This window comes from Gekko japonicus, unplaced genomic scaffold (assembly GCF_001447785.1).
Source record: "Gekko japonicus isolate JY-2015 unplaced genomic scaffold, Gekko_japonicus_V1.1 scaffold1295, whole genome shotgun sequence".
Taxonomy (NCBI): Eukaryota; Metazoa; Chordata; class Lepidosauria; order Squamata; family Gekkonidae; genus Gekko; species Gekko japonicus.
This window is the reverse complement of record NW_015168688.1, coordinates 475,178-498,813: the sequence shown is the minus strand read 5'-3', so window position 1 is coordinate 498,813 and position 23,636 is coordinate 475,178. Positions and strand designations below refer to the sequence as shown.

At 45.7% G+C, this 23,636-nt stretch overlaps 2 protein-coding genes across 4 annotated transcripts in view; one reads left to right on the top strand and one right to left on the bottom strand.

Annotated features, from left to right (window-relative positions):
• APOO (apolipoprotein O) overlaps positions 1–1,429 on the bottom strand; it is a 33,508-nt gene extending 32,079 nt beyond the window's left edge. For 2 of the 3 annotated variants that reach the window (XM_015415438.1, XM_015415437.1), the window contains exon 1: positions 1,354–1,429. In XM_015415438.1, the coding sequence (XP_015270924.1) occupies positions 1,354–1,362 (9 nt within the window). In that variant the 5' untranslated portion in view covers positions 1,363–1,429. Of the gene's footprint in view, positions 1–1,017; positions 1,217–1,353 lie in introns of those variants that run through there. The other variant, XM_015415439.1, reaches the window with a different exon arrangement.
• A 1,278-nt stretch (positions 1,430–2,707) lies between these two features.
• LOC107114017 (chromosome unknown open reading frame, human CXorf58) overlaps positions 2,708–23,636 on the top strand; it is a 33,315-nt gene continuing 12,386 nt past the window's right edge. Inside the window, exons 1-6 of the mRNA XM_015415435.1 lie at positions 2,708–2,736; positions 9,412–9,511; positions 10,190–10,284; positions 12,811–12,922; positions 19,923–20,054; positions 20,865–21,094. Of these exons, the coding sequence (XP_015270921.1) occupies positions 2,708–2,736; positions 9,412–9,511; positions 10,190–10,284; positions 12,811–12,922; positions 19,923–20,054; positions 20,865–21,094 (698 nt within the window). The remainder of the gene's footprint in view (positions 2,737–9,411; positions 9,512–10,189; positions 10,285–12,810; positions 12,923–19,922; positions 20,055–20,864; positions 21,095–23,636) is intronic.

Below are 23,636 nucleotides of genomic sequence, written 5' to 3'. Positions count from 1 at the left end.
CAGCCGCCTCTCCGTGAGGAACCCGAGGCACCTCACACCGTGGTGCCAGCCTGTCCTGCCTCCTCGGCGCCCTCGTCGGCCCCAGGCCCCTCGGCTCCCAGGGCCCCCGAGACCGAACCCATCGCTACCCCGGAGCCTCGACGCTCGACGCGCCCCAAGAAGCCACCCGCCTACTTGAAGGACTTCGTCTGTGGGTGCCTTCTGAACCAAGGGGGGAGGGGTGTAATGTATTCAGCCTGACATGCCCGGACTTGCCCGGGCTGGCCAGGCACAACTCTTCAATAGCTTCATGTCCAAAGACAATGGGTCCGTAGGATCCTAGCCGGCCCAATCGGAAGGCCAGCTTCTCAGCCGGGAGACCAATGGTCGCCCGGTTACTGTAAATAGCCTATCGGGAGTAGGGGGTGTGTTTAGGTGTACTTGGTGGCGGGTTTTCTGAACAGATATAAACCAGCCTGCGAGCTGGTCTCTTCGTCTTTGTCCTGAACTAAATAAAGGTATGCTTAGCTGAAATCACTCTCCGTCTGCATACTTTTCAAAATCCATGTCACCCCATAAATTGCTCTCTCCCAAAATGCCGTGTGGAAACAGGCCCTCTCACAGACATCTCTTTTTTTAAAAAACCAACTATTATTTTGCTTGTCCTCGCATACGCCTTGTAACGTAGCCAAAACAACTACAGGATGCCTGCCGTTTGAAAAAGCGGCAACTTCATTGACCTTTAAGACGCAAGAAATCTCGGATGTACTGTCAGATGCAAATCATTCTTAACTTTCTTTCAACAGGAAGGAGAAATCAGAGAAAGGTTAACTCGGGAAAGCGGGTGAAGGGTGGCAGAAACGCCGAATCCTCTGATTCAAGATCGACGCTGCTCTGGCCCTGTTGAGTGTGAAGTGGTGACAGGAGTCGCTACACGTGACTAAAACACTGGTTCTTCGACAGCCGCCAGCTTCCGCGTAGCAGAAGCCCTTAAAGCTCACCCACGTTAGTACGACTGACTTCCTGATCTCGTCTTACCTCGACTGCTCTCAAATTAACCACGTCACCCACGCCGAGGTTTAACTCTAATCCCGAACGCGAAGAAACTGAAGCAGCGGGGCGGGGAATCCTGGCGCGTGCAATTCCCGCTGCCGGGTCGGAAAGCCGCGCACTCTGTCCCCATGGAAACAGCTGCGCGTGATCCAAGGACTGCGTGCGATTTAACCGAGCACCACATGGAGACGGGTATAAACGGCTTGAAAAGGGAATGCGGAGAGACTACAGCAAATTAATAAAGGGGAAAAAATAGTGATAGGAAGGGATGCAGTTCTGTCATAAGCTGCCTTCCCCAGACTACTAATTAAACTTTCTCACCTTGAACATAGCGGTGACAGTCCCGCTCTGTGCGTTACGGCGCGGCGGTAATGACGTTCAAAGTACGGATGCCGGAACGGTACATATAATCGAAAGGAATGTTTAGCTTCGCGGATAGCCTGAGCTGCACTGCGCAAGTCGTTGACGTAGATTACGTGTACGGAGATGGGTGGTGCCAACCATGTTTCTCTTCCAGGTATGAGGCTTGGTTGCTAGGCAACGCCTAAGACGCGCTGGAGAGCAGTAGCCGCCGGCCGGGGTGTTGAGAGTCTGCCGGGGCGCGGAACGATGTGGGGTAGTTATTACGACCCGAACTTGTTCGGCAAATCCAGCGGTGATAAAAGAAAACTGTAAGGCTGCGGGGGTAGCGGTGGGGCGGGGGCATTTGTGCTCCTTATTTCGAATCTCATGATGGATTTATTAGGGTTGCCATCTCTGGATTGGGAAATTCCTGGAGATTTGGGGGTGGAGCTTGAGGAGTGCGGGGTTTGGGGAGAGGAGGGACCTTAGCAGAGTATAATGTCATAGAGTCCACTCCAAAGCAGCCATTTTCCCCAGCGGAACTCAGCTGAGGACATCAGTTGTAAAATAACAGATCATCTCCAGGCCCCAGTTGGAGACTGACAATCCTGATTTACATGGATGAAGCAGAAACAAATGATTCTTCGGATTGCCAGTAGCTTGTGACTTTAGCATCTGCATGAGAGGCAGAGATTTGACAGGCAAAGTGTTCCCTTGCACAAAGTTGGAGAAATCTTCACCTGTTGAATTTCTGCCTCTGTTGGCTGTCTGCTTGGCAAATCATAACCACAAAGGTACCAAACAAACAAAAATGTACCCAAAAACAGCTTGGTGAACAAAATGTATACTTACTGTACTGCACTGGACCTTCAAGTCTAGTATAGAAGAATGCTTTGTTTAAAATTGTGTCTGTTCTGATAAGTAAAGTCTGGGAAGTTCAAAATTTCTGGTAAGAGGATTAGCTAACAGAATTCCAAATTATACAAGGATAAAAATAGAGCAATTTGGTTTATAAGCAGTTTCCTGAAGAATGCTTACTTCTGTGCCTGGCACAAAATAGTCTGGCTTATGGAGGGGGAGGATGCTGGCAGCTGCTGAGCAGGCCTGCAGCTACCATGGAGCCCTGAGGGGCAATGCCCCCTCCCAAATCTGCCCTGCCCCCCAAATCTTCCCTAACGGTTTGAATTTTGGCTGCCAGAACCTGGTATTTATTTGTAAGCCATGCTAGGAACGCAATGTGATTTCGCATACGTGCTCTGCTCCTTTTTCCGAGTTTACTCCAATAAATTGGAGTTCAATCAATCCTCCTTGTAATTCCTCCTTCCTTCCGAAAATGCATCTCATCGTCAGCAGTGCTGAATGGTAGGTGTCGGGGCCTGGAGCCTCACCAATGTGGGGATATAGTATTCCCCCTGCAAGACTCCCATCCCCCTCACTGATCTGTGTAGTCTGGGGAACTGGCAGCAGTGATGGGACGGATTCCCTCCTACGAGTATTGTGGGTCCTCACTTGTCTGTATACTACTAGGCACCTGTGGCCCCCATCTACAGATATCTAAATCCACAGATTGGGGCCACAGAGCTGAGCTCTGAGCAGGAGACAGAGCTGCTAGAGGGGTGAGTGTTTTTTTACTTGCTTTCAGCTGAGGGGATTCAGCTGAGGATATTGTGTGGGATGACTGTGTGTGAAAGCGATTAGAGTTGTTGCAGAGTCCTGGATGCTTGAGAGAGGGAGAGGAAGGGGCATTGTTGGACTGTGATTGACTGTAATTCAGTATTTAAGAAAGCACCTTGCCAGAGGCACGAGCCTCTGGCACGAGCCTCTGGGTGAGCTAAAGAGCTCTTTGCCTGTGGGCTCTGTAAGAACCCCAAGAAGAGCCAGAAAGCCAAGGCCCTAGGCTCTTTGTCTTCCCCGTAAGGTACGTTGACTTCGACAAGAAAAACCACATAAATACAAAGGGTTTTAAAATTTAAAAGTAATATTTACTTATTTTAAAAGAATTATGAAGCCAGAATGCCAGCAGGGGGCTGGGGGCTATCCAGTGTTTTGCACAAAGTGTCACATGTATGACTGTCTGCCCACTGGACAGAAGTCTTGGGTGTGTGCTCGGTGCAAGGAGCTCCTGGTTCTCAGTGAACGTATTTGCTCCCTTGAGGCCAAGGTGGCTGACCTGGAGAAGCAGAGACAGTCAGGCGCACAGAAAAAAAAGACTCTCGGGGACTTGTTAGATATGTCCCACTCTGGATCTGGCAGCCCCACCGCTGTCAGGGAGCATGAGGGTCAAGGAGAAACAGGGCACCGTGCTGAGGATAAGGGGAATGTGCCCTCAGAAGGCACTTTCCCCCCAGCTCGTGAGCAGGTATCCTTTTGCACCAAGGAACCATCCCTGGGCAGGGAGGGAGGGGGGCTCTTGGTAGTTGGTGATTCGATCCTTAGGCAGGTAGACAGCTGAGTGGCGAACCCGCGTACTGACCGTATGGTGACTTGCCTGCCTGGTGCGAAGGTAGTGGACATTACGCGTGTTTTAGATAGGCTGGTAGATAGTGCTGGGGAGGAGCCAGTGGTCGTGGTGCATGTCGGCACCAACGATGTGGGGAAATGCAGTCGTGAGGACCTGGAGGAGAAATTTAGGCTGCTGGGCAGGAAACGTAGGTCCAGGACCTCCAAGGTAGCTTTCTCAGAACTGCTACCTGTTCCACGTGCAGGGCTGGAGAGACAGGCACAGATCAGGAGTCTTTTTTTTAATATAAAAAACAGCTAAAAATATGAAAGCAAGAGGAGTCTCAATGAATGGATGAGACAATGGTGTAGGGGGGAAGGTTTTAAGTTTGTTAGGCACTGGGATGCTTTTTGGAAGAAGAGGGAGCTGTACAGGTGAGACGGTCTCCACTTGTCCCGAGAAGGAACCAGGCTGCTGGCGCTTAAAATGGTGGCAGAGCAGTTTTTAAACTGAATATTGGGGGAAAGCTGACAGGAGATGAAAAGTCTCTGGTTCGGGTTGGCTCATCTCAGAGAGATGAGGGGTACCTGTTGCTTTTCTACAGGGAGGTGGATTGAAATTGTCTACTGAGACCATGGCTAGTGACATGGACTGCCTGACAAGGTCTCGAGATAGCAAGAGGAAGGTTGCAGGCTTAACTTGTATGGGAAATTACAGCTGTTACTATACAAATGCTAGAAGTGTCTGAGGTAAAATCAGGGAGTTGGAGTGCTTGGTGTTGGAGGGAAAAATAGACATTGTGGGTATTTCAGAAACTTGGTGGGATGAGGAAAATCAGTGGGATACAGTGATTCCCGGTTATATATTATATCGGAAGGATAGGGGGGGAAGGGTTGGAGGTGGGGTGGCTCTGTACTGACTAAGGACAATCTTGTGAATTGATGATCTCCAAAAAGTCCTGTAATTCACTCAGTCTTGCAAACTGAAGGCTGTGGCTTCCTTTATTGAGTCAATCCATCTAATGTTGCGTCTTCCTCTTTGCCTACTTATTTTAATTTTCCCAAGCATTATTGTTTTTTCCAGTGTCTTCTCATGATGTGACTAAAGTATGTTAGCATCAGTTTAGTTATTTTAGCTTCTAGGTGAGAATTCAGGCTTGATTTGATCTATACTTTAACCTACTTGGGGGGGGCAGTCCATGGTATCTTTGAAACTCCAACAGCACATTTCAAATTAATCAGTTTTCTTCCTGTCAGCTATCTTCATTGTCTGAAATCCATACATAGTAAGGGGGATCACCATAGTATGAATTATCTTGCTCTTGGTCTCCATCAACACTTCCTAACACTTAAGGACCTTTTCTAGTTCCTTCATGGCTCCATCTCAGTCTCCTGGAATGGAAATGAAGTTTAAGCCAGAACTGAGTTGTTATCAGCCATGCTCTGGTCGATTGAAGCCTTTGATTGGTTTCTAAGCATAAAGCTGCATATGGAACACAAGAGGGAAGTCCAAGAATTTTCCACAAGAATCTGGACTGAATTCTTTCCAAGTCCCCAATTAAGGCTTCAATCCAGATTGGGTACTCCGTAGAATAATTGAGCAACTAATTTGGCATTAAAAACTTTAAGGGCCGCCTGCACGTAGTAGTTACCCCAGGTATAATGGAAACGTGTAATTGCCGCAGCATTGTTGTTCACTGCCTCAATTGCTCTCTCTTTATGATAGACCCATTTGGTGTTATAGTAAAAGTGGATACCCAAATACTTAAAGCTTTTGACTTGTTCAATGAAATAGCCTCCAGTATTCCATCTGGATGGCTTCCAACTCTTACTGAAGATCATAATTTTGGATTTTTCAAAATTCAGAACTAGCCTATTCTTTTCACAATAGTCTACAAAGCTCTTCAAAAGGCGTTTCAGCCCTATACAAGTTAGAGACAATAGCACTGCGTCATCAGCATAAAGGAGTAAAGGGGTGGGGATCGAGCCAAGTTTAGGACTGTTACCATTTATCGGATCTAAGGTGGGTGCCAAATCATTTATAAATAGGTTTAATAGAAAGGGCGCTAAAAGGCAGCCCTGTTTGACTCCTATATTAATTGGAATTTTGTCAGTTAGGTCACCCACGTTGTTAAGTCTAATTTGGCAGGTCGTATTATGATGAAGCTTCATTAAGAACAAAAGAACATAAGAGACACCAATGTTGGATCACGCCAAAGGCCCATCCAGTCCAACACTCTGTGTCACACAGTGGCCAGAAATACCAGGTGCCATCAGGAGGTCCACCAGTGGGGCCAGGACATTAGAAGCCCTCCCAAGCACCAAGAAGACAGAACATCACTTGCCCCAGAGCCCCTATCTATACCTTGTGGCTAATAGCCACTGATGGACCTCTGCTCCATATGCTTATCTAATTCCCATTTGACGCCATCCATGCTAGTAGCATTATTAAATGTAAAAGCCTCGGTTCTATCCCCATCAACTTAAGTTTCTCCCATAGACGTTATGATTGAATAAAAAGCACCTTTTAGATCTAGAAAGGCTGCGTATACTTTGGTGCCTTTTTGCCTCTTAGACGTATTAACAAGGTGCATAAGAGTCACACAGTAATTCAGGGTGGATTCCCCTTTACAAAAACCTAGTTGTTCTTGACCCAGAATTCCTTGTTCTAACATCCAAGATCCAAGTTCGTTAACCAGTCGTCTAGCATAAAGTTTCCCAATAACAGAGAGGAGGCTTATTGGATGGTAATTGGATGGTAACTGATAATTACCCTTTTAAAAGATGGGAACCAGTATTGTATTTGTCCAAGACTCTGGCATTATTCCTGTTCTATCGACTATGGTAAAAAAATCTGTCAAGAAGGTGGCCCACCAGTCCGGATTTATTTTAACTATTTCAGGTGGAATTGTATCTGGGCCAGGGCTTTTCTTGGATTTAGCTGTTCAATAAGTGGAATAACCTCCTCTGGTCTCACTGGAGGCCATTGGGGAATATCATCTAATTCTGATGCCGTATAGTTAATGGAATTAGTGGCAGTTATGCTATTATCATAGAACAGAGAAGCAGAGGTGGATTGCCATTGCCTTCCTCTGCAGAGTCTTCCTTGGTGGTCTCCCATTAAAGTACCTGCTTAGCTTCTGAGATCTAACAAGATCAGGCTATACTTTGCTGCTTTCTCTCCCCCATCTTCCTTTAGTAATTCTTTTATTCCTCTGTCATCCTAATGTTCAACTGCTTCCCTGGCTGTTTTTCAGCTCTGGATATATTTAAAGAAATGCTTATTGCTTCTCTTGATGCTTTTAGCAATTAGCTCCTCAAATTCTTTTTTTGCATACCTAATTATTAACTTACACTTATTTTGCCAGACCCTGTGCTCCCTTCTGTTCACTTCACTAGAGCAGACCTTCCACTTTCTAAAAGAAGCCTTTTACTTCCAACTCAGTCCAGCCTGTGATATACCTGACCTGGCCACCTGGATCCACGCCACAGTAACATTGAGACTAGACTGTTGTAATACACAGCATGTTGGTCTCCCCTCAGAATCAATTTGGAAACTCCCAACTGGTCCAGAATGCTGTGGCTCGACTATTAGTGGGAGCTAGATGGACCATGCATATTACTCCCATTCTGCAGATGATCCATTGGTTGCCCATTTATTACTGAGCTCAGTTTAAGGTATTGGCTATCATGTATAAGGCCTTTCATGGTCTTCACCCCTCTTATTTATAGGACTGCCTATCTCTCTATGCTTTGCCATGACAACTTTGCTCATGTCGGCAGGAGCTTCTGCAGGTACCAACTTACAAATGGGTAAAATCAACAACTGACCATACACCTGCTTTCTCCATTGTGGCTCCCACCTTGTGGAATGGCCTCCTGGAAGAGGTCAGGAAAGCTCAACTGTTCAAGGGGGCTTTTCTGTGCAGGTAATAAGGCTGCACAGTACTAAATGGATTCACAAACTTACTTGGATAAATGATTGCAACTTGTGGTCTTTTCTGCTGTATACAGCATATTGTAAGTAGAATCCTATTATGTAATTTCTTTGCTGCTTATTGTGTCACGTTACTACTCATGCTATGCTCCTGTTCTCTCTGTGGTTCCAGACTTATCTCCTAATGTATTAGTTATTAAATGTCCCATTTTATTGATTGTACTGACTCACTATGCATAATCCACCCTGAGTCCATGTGAGAAAGACAGACTATAAATAATGTAAATAAAATAAGTAACCTGGGGGACATAAGCTATCTGGGCTTCAATTAGTGTGGCTTTACGTAGCTTCCAAGCATCCTCTAGGGATTTGACTCTCTTGTGTTTCCCCTTTGAGCTTCCTTCTAACTAGTTTCCTCATTTTTGTAAAGTTCCTTCTTTTGAAATCAAATGTTAATGTTTTGAACTTTAAGCATAACTTTCTGTTGTCAAGAATGCTGAATTTAGTAGCACTGTGGTCATGTTTCCCAACCAAGTCTAAGATCCCTACCCCTTTGGTTGGCTCTGTGATCATCTATTCCAACATGCAGTCATTTGTGATGTCTAGGAATCTTGTTTCTGCAGCATGACTCGAGCACATGTTTACACAGCCAATGTGAGGGTAGTTGAAGTCTCTTGGTATCACAACATTATTTGCTTTAGTCAGCTACCTTATTTCCTTCTCCATCTCCAGATCAACCTCAAGGGTTTGATCAGGTAGCTGATAATATACCCCCACTTTTAAGTAATTCTTTGGGGCCAGTATTTCTACCCATATTGCTTCTGTTCGAGAGTATATTCCCGTAATGTTTTGTAACTGATATGACTCTATTCCCTCTTTGACATACCATGCAACACCTCCCCCAACACATCCCTCCCTGTCCTGCCTTTAGACCATATTACCCAGGGATGACTGTATACCATTGATTTCCCCCATTTCACCATGTTTCAAGGACACCTACTATATCTAAATCATCATTTAGCGTCAAGCACTTGAACTCTCTCATCCAAGCCCAGAGGCTTCTAGCATTGGCATATAGACACCTAGAATGTCTTTCTGTCTCCAACAACTCTTGCCTCCCTGGGCCCTTTTGTCTCTGCACATAGCCCTCTTTTGCCATCCTACTCGCTCTCCCAAGTTCTACTGTGCTCTTACCAATATTATTATGGGAAAGGATATTGTGTACATTTCAGGTGCTATGGTTAGTGCAACAGTAATAAATCACTCCATCACGTGAAAAACTACTTAAAAATTCCAAAGTCATATGTGTTTATAGGACATGAAAGCTGAACTTAAGTCCCACTGAAATCCACAACACAAACATGCTCAGTTAAAATGGGATTCATTTTTTAGAATTACAATTGAGTTGTCCTTATACTTGCTAAACAAGTTTGAGATTGCAGTATTAAATGCACCTGAGTTTCATTGAATTAGGCTGATCCTTTGAATTTGCTACACTGGTTTTAAAAATTTAATATTGCAAGTTGATGCCAAAATGTCACCAGCTCTGTATTAGTTATTGTGTAGTCTGTTGACTGGTGTCTTTCTGTCTTTTTTTCTAGTATTTTACATTCTAAACTCACAGTGACTGCCCATTTGATGTTTGTCTTTTCTTCCACTAGGATTCAAGAAGAAAAGGCAGCAAAAACTATTCAGAGAGCATGGTGGATTCATGTAAAAACAAGGTTGTTTAAGCTCCTGAAACATACAATCTGTGCAGCGGTAGGTTATTGTACTTGGTGACATTTAGCTAGATGATCGTCCTGTAGTTTAACTGCTCTCTCATCCTTTTCTTACCACTCTCTCTAATTTCAAAGAGGATTCCCTATGTGCAGGAGCCAGGAGGGGGTTAATTCATTCTGGGAGAACATTGCAAAACTTGCAGAAAAATTGGTTCTTTCTAAAAAAGCATGCCCTTCCTCAACCAGTAGGAACTTCAGGCTGTTGTTATGTTTGGCTCTCTGTTGTCAGCAATCACTGCAAGCCTAGTGAATTACTAATATTTTGGTTTTTGCTGATTTACAGTGGTCGTCTCAACCCTAACTGTCACAACTTGCCTAGCCTAAGACCTGACAGGCAGGTTTATTTTTTTCTTATGTACTGTCCTCCCAGTTTTCTTTGCATTGGAAGTTAAACAAGTGAATAATGGCTTAGCTTTCTGAAGAGCAGGGTTTTTTTAATTTTTAAATTACTTTATGTTTTAGCTACATATTATTGCTACTTTGCCTGAAGATTAGATGGATTGTATTAGAATTTGCACATATTAAAGGGTGATAATTAGATGAATGTGATGGTTAACATTAATTTCTGAAGAGTTCCCATTCTTTTTCAGAGTGAAGCATGTTACTGTATGAGTTTCATGATTATAAAAACAGTAAACAAAGACCATTTTTCTTTCAGGAGCATTGCATTAGTCAAGATATTTTGAAAAGAGTGAGTCCCTTGGAGGCTGAACTTCTTAAGGATCCTAGTATTCTATGCAAAGTCCGATTCAGGTAAAATGGGTACATTTGTTTTCATTGGCTCAAACTACAAAATGGCAAGATTCCTGGTTCAGCACCAGTCTGGGCTTGGTGGGCAGGAAGGGGGCGTGGCTGTGGTCTGTTGGACCCTTGTGGCACTCACTGGGGTGCTTTGTTACCCAGAACCTCAGTTTTGAGTGTATGTACCTGAGGCTGGGGACTTGGGATAGAAAAGGGATTCAGTTGGTGTCCCACCCACCTCACTGCCCAACTGACTCCCTGCCTGGGCTGACAGAGGTGATGTTCGGCTTGGCATTAAGGACCCCAAGGTTTGTGGTCCTTCGGGGCTTCAGTGTTTATGTGAAGGCTGGCGTGACCACCATGGAGGTGCTGTAGAATTTTCTGGTCCCTCCATACACACATAGTAGGGCATATGCTTGGTTTGGTTTTCCCTGTGAACAAGTGCATGGTTTGGCAATTAGAGGATCCACTGTACCCTTGCCATGGACCAATCATTACCTTGTAAGGCTGGCTGGGTTGGGAGTAGAGTGGACTTTTTTGGGCGGGTGTTATTGATCATTTTAACATGGATAACTTTTATTTATTGTATTTTATTTTATTATTTGATATGATCTACCACTTCAGATAAGCCTCTTTTTAGCATGGTCTAGACATTCTCTAAATAATACATACTATTCAGTTTCAGACCTCAAATATTAAATTTTGCAGCACTGTCTCAGGCTGATTACAATGTTATATTATTCCTCCTTAGAAGAATGCCTGAAAAGGAATAGCTCCTGCTGATAAATATTACTTCCTTGACCTGTTTTCTCATATAGCAATGCCCTCATAAGAATAATGATAGAAGAATTATAGGGTTAGCAAGAGTTTACTGTGAAAAAACAAAAACATGAGATCATTTTAGATGATGACAAGTAGCCAGGTCAGTCAGGGCAGTTCTCTGTCATATATTCCAGATTATAACTATGCAATCCAAAACAGTTACATCCTCCTAAATCCACCGAAATAAATGGGTGTACAAGCTTATAAGTCAGTTTAGGATTGCGCTGTTATTAGGTTTGATTGTGTGATTTAAACCCTGGTATTGTTTTTGTAAACTGTTTAAAAAAATCTTTCCTAATTGTTTTCTTGCCCTTTCTGCTTTCAAGGGGATTTTAGTGCATTTCACCGGTAATTGTTTGCAATTTTAGTGTGCACATGCATATGAAATAAGACCCTTTTGCCTGTGTAACAAGCATCCATGGTTAGGAAGGAAAATAGTTTAATTACAGTTGTTTCTCTTGGAGAACTTGGAATGCTCCCCATGTAAAAGAACCTCCCTGCATGTAGAGATCTAGCACACCAGGGAGTGATCCAGACCTTTCTCCTTAAACCACTAATTATCAATATGTAGGAGTTGCTGTCTTTCTTTTGCATTTATAGATGGAAGGACTCCTACTTAAAGTCTGAACCAGTACAGTTCAGAACAGAATCTACCCAGAATCTTTGCTGAACAAGTAAACTATATCTTGCTAAAACTGTATGCTAAGGATTGTCATATTATGATTAAATGCACTAGGCCCTGGACACATATGTTGCTCCATAAGGTGACTGAACTTGCAGAGAGAGAGAGAGCAGGCCTGAGGGCTCTGGCCCCCACCTCTGCATGATGGCCAGCTCATGAGTACAGTGTTTGTGCATTCATTCAGGCAGTGTCCAGCATACACCTCCTCCCCGTGATTGGCAGTGTCCAGAAAGCAGCATCCCCGATCACAGGTAGGGAATGTGCATGTGGACACTGCCTTCAGTCAACGTGCAGAGGGGTCATGTATCCAGGGCTACTGGCTCCAGTCCACAGAGCCTCATGTACACCAAAGAAAGGCAACCTGTCAGTGTTGACAGCATTGATCACCTACTATTAAGAGTAAAGGAAAAGGCCTAAATTCAGTTCTGCTCCACGAACAGATGACTGACCAAGCCAAAGATCATGATGAATACGGTATATCCACTGTTTGTCCAGCAAGAACCATATGTAAGAGCAGTTTATATTGATCCAGCAGGGAAACTGTACCTTCAGCAGGGAAACATTTACGTGCAGATGACCTGTTTTTTTTTTTAAAAAGAAAATGATTAGCACATATATTTACACATGTTGGATTAAGATGCTGATGTTGAAGTCAGCACCATTGATTTAATCAAAGCATACCTCTATATTGCAATTGGCAACAAAGATGCAATTCTTTTGTCACAGCTAACTTATAATGCAGAAAAACATTTAAAAGGTTCTAATTGGCCCCTTATATGTTTTTAATTGTCTTTCTAATAAATACATGTATTTTTGTATATTATAAGTTTCAACTAGGTTTTTAATACTGGCCCTTTATTAGACTTCTTTCTTACCCTTGTGGTACTTGATTCCAGTTTTTGTGTCAAGTTTGTTTGCCCCTCCCTGTGTCTTACTCTAATGGTATTATCTACATGAGAGCAAATGTGAAATTGCATATGATAAAAATTAAGCTTTTCATGATAGTAGAGAAATCTTTTTTTTTTCCCTTTCAGATTTGCAGGGTCTAACTTTCCCCCTTTCATTGTGTTCAAGATATTTTGCATCTCAGGGGGCCAAGGCAGCAAATACATCAGTGGAAAAACAATAATAACACCAAGAAGTGAGGTGACCTACTGGATGTTTCTCTTTACTCACTCTTAGGTTTTACATTCTGTAATATCTTTATCATCTATTACTTCAGTGGAGAGATCACTCAGCTTTCTTAAATGTTGTTTTATAAACCACTTTCTTATTCTTCATTATTGTACAGAAACCCCAGTCTGTTATGAAACCAATAGAACAAGTTTGTCCTATCAGGTTGGTCAGGGCTATTTTGGGGGCGGAACACATTGGAACGGTGTTCCGGCTGCGTCCCGGCTTGGCCACGCCTCCTGCTCCCAGCAGCCCTCCAGTGGCCCGACTGAGCAGTTGGTGCGGCGCCTCTAGAGAAGCTGGGTGCTGGCTGATGATGACCAGGATGGCAGCGTCGTCGTTGAGGAGAAGCGGGGCATGGTGCATGGTGGTGGAGGCAAGGAGGGCGAGCCCACCCGGGCAGCGCCGGAGGAGGAGGACCCCGGCAGTGGCAGCAAGAGCAGGAGCTCAAGGCCAGCACCTCGGCACTGCTCCAAGCGCCTTAGTGCCTCAAGGAGCATTCCCTCGACAGCCTCCTGGAAGCCGTCGAGTCCCACGGGGGCCTGCCCCCAGAACCCAGGCAGCGGTGGCGGCGGCAAGACGATGGTGAGCTGCTGCTGCTTCACAGCACCTCTGGTGGGCAAGCAAAAGGAGAGCAGGGGGTGCCCGCGCGTCCATCCCTGAGCAGGAAGAGATGCGCCACCACGCAGAGAGCTCCCTTGCGCTGCTCTTGTCATCCTTCAGTGAAGCGCCGCTGCTTGCCCATGGGCGGCTCCCGTCCCTTCGCTGCCTGGCTTGCCTCCTTTCCTCTCATCTCCCCACCCTACTGCCTCCCTTTAGCACGGGGGCTGGCTTCAGTAGGGCGCTCTCTCCGCTGCTGTGGCTGGAGAGAAAAGCAAACTTTTGCGGCCCTGGAAAGTGGGAGTGGCACTGTGCCGAGGATAGTGGCACCCCTGCCGCTCACCGGGGCCCGTTTGTGCCGGGCAGAAGGCATCTCACCACATCTCAGGCTCGTGGCCACCACCCAGCCCTTCTCTCAGTGCTTTTGCCCCCCCCCCCCCCCCCCGACGCTGCCTTTGAAGTGTGTGACAGGTGAGCTGGGTCCTCCTCCGCTTGGCTTCCAAGACCGGCCTCTTTGCCTCAAAGCCTGCAGGGCTGCTGAGGAACAGCGTAGCAGGAGAGAGAGAGAGAGAGGCGGAGTAGGGGTGTGTGTGTGTGTGTGTGTGTAAATGCTCGCCCTTCAGAAGTAGAGCTTGCGTCCTCTCGCTACTTCCCATAGACTCGATTTGCATTTTCTTTTTTAAAAATCCTCCGTCCCGTTGTTGCGGCGAACTGCTTCCCTTTCAAGTGTCAGTCCCATGATCCAATCTAACGACTCCCCCGGTCCTCAAACTAGTATATATCACTCCTTTCCGGAGCACTTGTCATCTCCCCCCCCCATGCCATTTAGCCAGGGGCGTCAGTGGTCTCCTGGATGCAATAAAAGATTCCACCTGGACACCCCTCCTTCCAAAAAAGAGCTTTCATGTGCAGCCAGCCAGGCAGTCCTCTTCGGTCTTTGCAGCTTGCATTTGCACAGTGAGGAAGTTCCTATGGAACTTATGGGCAGTGGTGTCCTTTCCTTGCTTGGCACTGTGAGCCGGGAGAGGCAGCCAGCCACGTCCACACATACCTAAGCAGCAAAGGTCGGAAGGAAGTCCTGCGGGTTCCCTTCCTTGCTTTTCAGCAGGACGCTGCGTGGCAGGACCACACCCAAATCCAGCACATCTCATGTAGGGTTGCTGCTGCCTTTCCAAGGGTAAAAGGGGAGCTTTTACATTCACTGCTTTTAAAGACAGCATACTGCCTTTTTCTTTTGCAAGGACAGAAGCAGATACTGGATACTAGAACCACTGACATTGTCCCTTTGTAGTGTTAAAAAAAACAACCCATGCTTAAAAACTAGTATTATATTTGGAATCTTTATTCAGACCATTCACACAGTTTTGTACTTAATAAGGAATGGGAATCAAGGAACCAATTTCAGCGTCATTGTTAAATCTTCCAGTGATAACAAACAGCCCATGACTGGGACCACTGGATATAAATTAGTTGCCCTTTGTGCAAGACATGTGCAAACCATTCCCTTGCTAGTTCTGCTTCCAGCTAGCTTTCACCTTCAGAAATAAAGGCTCTCAGAATAATCTAATGGGGGGGGGGATTTCCACTTCCCCAATTTGTCTTTTTTTAATGCTTAGTGGATGTATGTAATCAACAATTCTTGATTTGATCAACAACATCAACAAAAAGAATAACTACATTGTCCATTACTAAGATTTGGTGTTCCTCCCAGCCTTTGTTATTGTCAGGACTTCTTAGGGAAGGACAGTTGCTACAATCCTCCCCCTGACAGACCAAAGGGAAGATTTGTTCAGAAGGATAACCTTTGATTTGGCTTTGAGGTGCTTTCAGAGCAAGATTTCAGTTATCTTGCTTTTTAAGGCCTATTGCAATGGATAAAACAGTTCACAATGTCTTTCAGCTAGTATTTATTATTTATTTTTGGGGATTTGTATCCTGCCCTACCCATACGGCCCAGGGCGGCTAACAAGCGGCCAAGCCGAATAAAACATGGAATACATTAAAACTTCGATAAATACAACTAAACTGGTGCTGTGTAGTACATATTAACAGTCAATTTAAAAATTCATTTAACGTTCAAGATGGTCGATATCCCTCATTTCCTCATTGGCGGCCAATGAAATACAACGCCGGAGCGCCAGAAAGATGTTCCTCTTCTGGGCAACATTTCACCCCCGTCCAAGGCCAGGCAGATGGTAAAGCGACCACGATGGTGGTATAGTGGTGGCGGCTCCTACTCGAAAGCCTGGCGGAAGAGCTCCGTCTTGTAGACATAGGAAGCATAGATTTAACTCAGATGTTGCTGTCTTTTAAACAATACTTCTGACCAGGACAACTTCATTGCCGTTCGTAAATTTGGTGCCAGCTTCGGAGGTTAGGAGTTTGGGAGTGCTCCTGGACAATGGAGGCCCAGGTAGCAGCCACTGCCAGATCGGCCTTTTATCATCTTCGGCTGATACGGCAGTTGGTTCCTTTCCTTGACTGCAATGACCTAGCTACAGTGATCCATGCGACAGTCACCTCGAGGCTGGACTACTGCAACACTCTCTACATGGGGCTGCCTTTGTCGCAAATCCAGAAGCTACAGGTGGTGCAGAATACTGCAGCCAGGTTGTTGGTGGGCATCCCGGGCTGGGAGCACACCCGACCTGTGCTGAAAGCGCTGCACTGGCTGCCTATAGCATACCGGATTCGCTTCAAAGTGCTGGTGCTTACCTTTAAAGCCCTACATGGCCAGGGTCCGACTTACCTGAGGGACTGTATTTCCCCATATATTCTCCAAAGAGCACTTTGGTCGGGGTCACAACACTGGCTGGTGACCCTGGGCCCTAAGGAGGCCAAGCTTGTGGCAACAAGGGCCAGGTCTTTTTCAGTGGCGGCTCCTACCTGGTGGAATGAGCTCCCGAAGGAGATCAGGGCCCTGCGGGACCTTGTGCAGTTCCGCAGGGCCTGCAAGACGGAGCTCTTCCGCCAGGCTTATGAGTAGGAGCTGCCACGGCCACTTACACCACCGTGCCTTTATAGAGAGAGACCACTGGAGGAGTTGGGTAACATCTTTCACCACCCCAGCCTTCCCCCCCTGCTACGCAAGATGTTGGGAGTTTATATGTGCATCCATAGAATTGATTTTAATTTGTTTTAATTTGTATTTTGTATTATGTAATTTTGTATACTGAACGCACTTGGTGCCTTATGTGAGCCGCCCTGAGCCTGTTCGTGGGGAGGGTGGGGTATAAATGTAATAAAATAAATAAATAAAAATAAAATAAATTCTATTTAATGGTCCTTTAAGTTGTAACATTTTGTTTCAAAGCTAGACCTAAAGGAATTGGTGACAAAATTTGCTAAAGAAAAGGCATCCAAAATGAGATTCTGATGTGCCTGAAATGGAAACATTACAGAGACTTAAATTTCAACATCACAATTAACAGGATTTTTCAAAATGCTTTGTGATTTGTGTTTTTCTGTTCAAGAGAAAATCAGAGATTGTATTACTTGTTCTCACAATTTTTTTTAAAAATAGCGATGTCAAATTTTGTGTTTTTTATTCTTCCTAAAATGCATTTATGTTTGAAAATTGGTGGGGGGGGCAGAAGGTAGCCTCGCCTAGTGTGCAAAAAGACCTGGCACCAGCCCTGGTCGGTGTGCATTAGAAAAGCTGGGTTGCAGCCCAGTAGCCCTTTGGAAGCCAGCAAGGCTTTTTGGGATATCAGTGTTTGAGAGTCAGAGTATCTAATGAAGGGAGCTTTGATTCTGGAAAACGCATACTCTGGAAATCTTGCCTGTCTTTAAGGTGCCACTGGGCTCGAATCTTGTACTGAGAGTATGAGATTAATAAGGGGAGATGCTGATGGAGTTGGTCCCCTGATCAGCATATGAGGAGCAACTGCCTCCTTGGTAGCGTGAGTTTTGGAGGCCTTGGCTTGGACTAGTGGGTCAGTCCCCAAACCTGTCTTCTGGTACTAGACCTGAGGCTTAGAATGTGTGACATCACAGTAAACTGGCTGGGGAAGAGCATAGGCAGTGTGCATTCTGAGATGATGGCACATGGTTTGCGTGCCCTAGGTTGCAGTTTCCAAGACATCTGGAGCCCCCTCCAGGCCAGTTTGGCTGGAGATCCTGGAGGTTTTTTGCCCTCTTCTGGCATAGAGCAAGGGTCACTGGGGGTGTGGAGGGCTCCCCTTCTTCAGACTAAACATTCAGGGGTTTGCCACAATCCAAAGCAGCAGGGCCCTTTCTGGGGGGCCAGCAGCTCAGGAGGGCAGAATGCGCTTCTTAGGGCAGCTGTGGTAGCCTCTTTACCTTGTTCCGCTCCTTACCCTGGGTGTAAGCAGGAGGTGAAAGCGAGCTCTCAGTTCCCCATGCTCTCCTTTTCTGTGGCGCCTCTGCTGGGTGTGAGGCTGCCCCCCATCCGCCACAGACACACACACGCACCAATGCAAGGCCTGGCGTAGCGATTGGCAGCCCCCCCCTCCCCATGCCCCGTAAAAGAGGGTGGTGAGCAATCTCTTCCCCATCCCCATTCCCTCACCACTAAACAGAAAGGAACAAATCCAGATGTTGTGGAGAGACTTAAGGTTATTATTATACCTTAGCCTTTTAAAAGGAGGGAGGTAGTAAAGGAGTGTGCACACAACCCGTTGCACCCTCCCTGAGGAAAAAAATGGTTTGCAAAGCACTTCACAGCAGCTGGAACAAAAGCAAGCATGGTGGTCTGAATGCTAGTCCTGGGAGGAGCCTCTGCGCTGCCTCTCTCCCACCATCTTTTAAAAATTATCAACTTATTGTGTAATTATTTGAACTAATACTTTGTGATTTGTGAATACCGCTAACTGATTTCTCACTTAGTATTCAATGTTTGGTGTCAGCACTGAGAAATAAATCTCTATAATGACAAACAGTTTTTTACGTGTTACTTCGGAGCCGCATACTTAGTCCTTTGTGTTGCTCTGTAGTGTGGCTCAGCTACTATTGTTATCCGTTGTATCCAAGATGTCACAGTGTTCATGTAAAAGTTGTTCTTTCAACCCAGGTCTTAGACTCAGTTTGTATGGTTAATGAGAAGTTATAGCTGTCACGCCTGGGGGTGTCCCCTAGCTTTGGAGGGGCGTGTGCCATGATTGCTGAGGGTCGTAGAGAGAAGCAAGAGCCTCAGATATGGAGGAGTGAGGGAGTTACATCACTCTCCTCCATTGGGGTCGACAGCCGCATCTGGTTCTCTCTCACCGACAGAGCCAGTCGCCTCCGAAATCCTCCCCGGCTCCCTTGGCTTCTCTCCTTTTATCCTCCTCTAGTCTCGAGGTAATCCCTCCCCTTTCCTTTCCCAGTCCCTGACTGGGCTCTTCCCCTGTCCCTCACCTTTCCTATCAGCCCTATTGGGTGTCGTCCACTCAGTCCCGCCCTCCTGCACGTCCTCCATGATCTCGCCCTGAGTTGGCGAGCACAGGGGAGTGGCCGCTTCCGGGAAGCCCAGGGGGCCCGCCGCTGCCGTTTGCAGTGTCTCCGCACCTGCTCCCCCTGGTAAGCCCCGTCGCCTCTCACACGGGCCCGTCCACGTTTTCCTGGCCCCGGTCTCTGAGAAGGGAGGGGGGAGTGAGAAGGGAGGGGGGAGATCCCTCCAATGACTCCTGGCTGCCCGCCTGCTCCCTGGCCCAGCTGTTGATTGCCGCGCCCTTCTTTGTTTCCTGAACCTCTCTCCCAGGGAGCCTCGTCCTCCGGGACGCACTGAAAAGGCATGAGCTCCCTCCCTCTTCTGTACATCAGATGTGATAATGCTGCAGGCACTTTTTGCCCTGATCTGGGTAGCCCGATCTCATCAGATCTCAAAAGCTAAGCGGGGTCAGCTGTGGCCAGTATTTGGATGGGAGACCTCCAAGGAATACCAGGGTCACGATGCAGAGGCAGGCAGTGACAAACCACCCCGATCATCTCTTGCCTTGAAAAACCCTACAGAGTTCACCATAAGTCAGCTATGACTTGACGGCACTTTCCACCAACACCACTTTGGGTGAAGGATTAATTGTCATGAATCTTTGCCTTCAAGAAGTCAAGGGACAGCATGCAGAGCAGGCTTCCAGAGAATGGGTATCTTTACATGTGACACTTACATCATGCGTAACATGAGGTTTGAGGTGCTAAGAGAGAGCCCATGTGTACTCCTCTACTGTGAGAATAACATTGCCTCTCAGTTATTGTAGAATCTTTCCAAATTCTTTGTTTTCATAGACTAAATTGATCCTTTTTTCATCATAACTATTCATAAGTGAAATCTGACCTCAGTGTAAACAGCATGAGAGTTTCATAAGTAGTGGTTTGGAGTGGTGACACAATGAAATTACAGCTATTTTATTGTATACTTTTTGCTTTTTAATAGGCAGCTGTTGATGCTTGCAGATTAATGGGATATCGAAAGTATTATAAGCAGATGTTGCAGGATGAGCTTCAGTTTAAAAAATATGGAGTAACAGATGAGGTAGATGTGGCTACAGTAAAAGATTACATGCAAGTAAGTAATGTTCACATGCCCCCCTCCACCGGTGGGATTTGAGGCTTCTTAAAAAACTCAGTGGAAGGTGGGAAGAGTTGGAGGAAGAAATGCATGAGCCCAGACTTGTTCTCAGTCTCTCATTCTATACAGGCTTGAAGGGAGATGTAAAAGCCAATACAATATTCATCATCCTTAAGAGGAAGACTTCATCTTGTTAACGTACAACTTGTGATTATACGGAATGTTTAGTCACATTCTAAAAATACATCCAGGCAACAGAAGGCATACGCAAGATTATTTTACTAGTCCAGCCATTTAGATTTGCCTCCTTAGAATGATTTAATCCAGGGGTGGCCAAGTTTGCTTAACGTAAGAGCCACATAAAATAAACGTCAGAAGTTTGAGAGCCACAAGACATGAACAAATATTACACACGTTTTAATTGAAAAATATGCAAATTTGCTTTTTATTAACATTAAACGAGACTGCCAAAATAAAAACAAAAGGGATAAAAACAGAAATTGATAATGATATTTATTTATCCAATGATATTTGTAGGCTGGGGGTGGGTGGGTTTGAGAACACATTTAAAGTTAAAGTTGCTTTCTTTCTGTGCCCCCCCCCCACCTCAAGCCTACCCATGGAGGGGCACACTGGCTGGGAGCCACACAATATGTGTGAAAGCCGCACATGGCTCCCGAGCCACAGTTTGGCCACCCCTGATTTAATCCATCACTTGCAGAAATGGAGGCAGCTTGCAAAAATACCAATGAATTCTAATATACTTCTAATTAATTTCTCAAAAATATTGTTGCTTTATGTCTCTAGTATAGCAGTCATTTGGATGAGACTCCAGCATACTTTGGTGGCAGACATAACTACTGGAGAAGATTATCATTGGAAAATTTTCCCAGGGCAATGATAATGTATGACATCATGGAGTATGCACAGTGTGGGAAAATGTCTGCCAGACTGAGGTGTGAACTTCCATTTCTGCTGCTGAGGCCAGAGAATGAAGAGACCTACCGTGCTCAACTCATGGCTGTTTGTCAAATCAGGTAAAATGTATCAGTTGTCAATTTGCTTCCTTTGGAGGCTGTTGGGCTTCTTCTGTAACAGAACAGCAGGGGCAGTTTTAAAGCTAGCAGTGGCCTGCAACATATCTGTGGCTTTCCTTTCTGGGTGTGAACTATGGCAAGGATCTTCAGACCAATTGTGAAGGCAGGGATGATCCTGAATTCTGAGAAACTGGTTTTCACTATGTTCCTTCCCCCAAGTTATGTGCACTGGATTGGGATACAATTGCTACTAAATACCTCAGTGACAGTGGAGACAAAAGATATACTGGTATAGTGAATCTGTGCCGGCGCAGTAGTACCCTTCGCTGGCAGCAGCTATTGACTGTGGAACCTTTGGGGGGGGGGAGAATAGACATAGTGGAGGCATGGGTGCAGGAGAAGCTGAAAGTAGAAAGAATCCTCTGCCCTCTCTGGGGCTCATTCTTGCTTTCTATGGCAAAGAACGTTACGTTTTAGTGATCAAAATCTGCTGGTGATCGCTGACCTGAAGAGCATCCAACTGCCCTCAACTAGAGCCAGGGCCTTCTCGGATGAGATCTGGGCCCTGTGGGACCTGATACACAGTTGTTCCATCGGGCTTATAGTTGAGGGCAGCGACAGCCTCCGTCATGGACTGGCCTCCTCCTCCTCTCTGTTCTTCCCTTCTTCCCTTCCTCTTCCCTTTCCTCTCCGAGTAGATAGTGTCTATATTATTCCTCCCTGATATTTTATACCCTCTTCTAATTGCATTGTTGCTTGTATTTATTATGAATTTTATTGTATTTATTGTAATTATATATTTATCTTAGATTGTTGAATGTTTTATTGGTTGTTGTCACCTGCTCTGAGCATGGTCACAGGGAAGAGTGGTCTATAAGTCTTGTAAATGAAATGATATGAAATAATGGTGCATCACCAAAAAGTGTGGCATAAAGGAAAATACCCCAATTGAAGCCAATGGTAAGCCACAGGTGTCTGATCTCTCCACCCTGCCCCACAGCCACAATGGAAAAACAATTCTAACTAATCTGCAGTTAGTGCAGCATGCCGCCAGGAGTATATAGGTCCCAACAAGGGAACATTAAGTTTATATATGAAGTGGAACAGTGTAGGGATATATTGCTGTACTCTATCTGTTTAGAATAAAGAGTGTAAACTTTTGACAGTATACAAAAGGAATACTTTGCAAAAACAACAGAAAATAAAGGACAGTGGAAAAAGTAGAAAGAGATAAAATGTGTCTTCTCAGAAGCCTTACAGGTTCCCTGTGCCAGGTCTGCAGACCTTTGTGCCCACCAGGAATCTAAGCTTCAAGGCTGCAGCTGAACCTGCAAGGACAAGGCACCCGAAACAAGTAAGTCAGGCAAGGAGAAATCGTATCCTAAACCAGTATTCCTGAATATCCACCAGTCCCTGACCCTTAAAAAAAGTGCTGAACATTCAAGCACCTATAATATAATCGCTCAAAATATGGGGAGATTATGTAGCATCTTGTTTTCCCTCCAGTATTGAATGGGAGCAAAAAGGCTGGTCCTGTTGGCCTCAAACCCTCCTCCATTATGGGTAAACCCCACCTAGGGCAGGTTAAGACATTGGGGAGCATAGTCTCCTTAGTTGGTGAATACAAGGCAGTCCACTTAAGTTATTGGTACTGCTTACCAAACACTAATAACCTGTTTCTTATTTCAGGGTCAAAGCCACAGCATGTGGAACAGACCAGACAGTAAGAACATAAGAGATGCCAATGTTGGATCAGGCCAAAGGCCCATCCAGTCCAACACTCTGTATCCCACAGTGGCCAGGGGCCCTCAGGAGGTCCACCAGTGGGGTCAGGACACTAGAAGCCCTCCCACTGTTGACCCCCCCCCCAAGCACCAAGATGACAGAGCATCACTTGCCCCAGAGTCCCTATCTATACCTTGTGGCTAATAGCCACTGATGGACCTCTGCTCCATATGCTTATCTAATTCCCTTTTGAAGCCGTCCATGCTTGTAGCTGCCGCCACTTCAGAGACAGACACCGAATGCAACTATCCATATTGTCTGGGTTATTACATTATCCCGCCCAACATGCATGTGGTGTGGAAGAGCACTTAGATGGAGCTAATTTTTCTCAGTTACTTCTCCAGAACAGCTAATGTCTTCCTAGTCACAGGAACCAAGGGCGTAGACTTTCCAATTTCCCGGTAAGAACAGAGGCCCAGTGACATCATAGGGAGGAGCCAGTGATGTCGCAGGCCATTGTCACTATTTATGGAGGCGGAGCCACATGGGATTTAGGAAGGGGCTCTCCAGAAATTTAGGAGGGCCCGGGAACCCTTGGGAACCACCACCCTACCCAGTTTGGTGTAGTGGTTAAGTGCATGGACTCTAATTTGGGAGAACCGGGTTTGATTCCCCACTCCTCCACTTGCACCTGGCTGGATGACCTTGGGTAAGCCATAGCTCTGATAACAGCTGTTCTTGAAAAAGAGCAGTTTCTGTCAAGAGCTCTCTCAGCCCCACCTACCTCACAGGGTGTCTGTTGTGGGGAGGGAAAGGG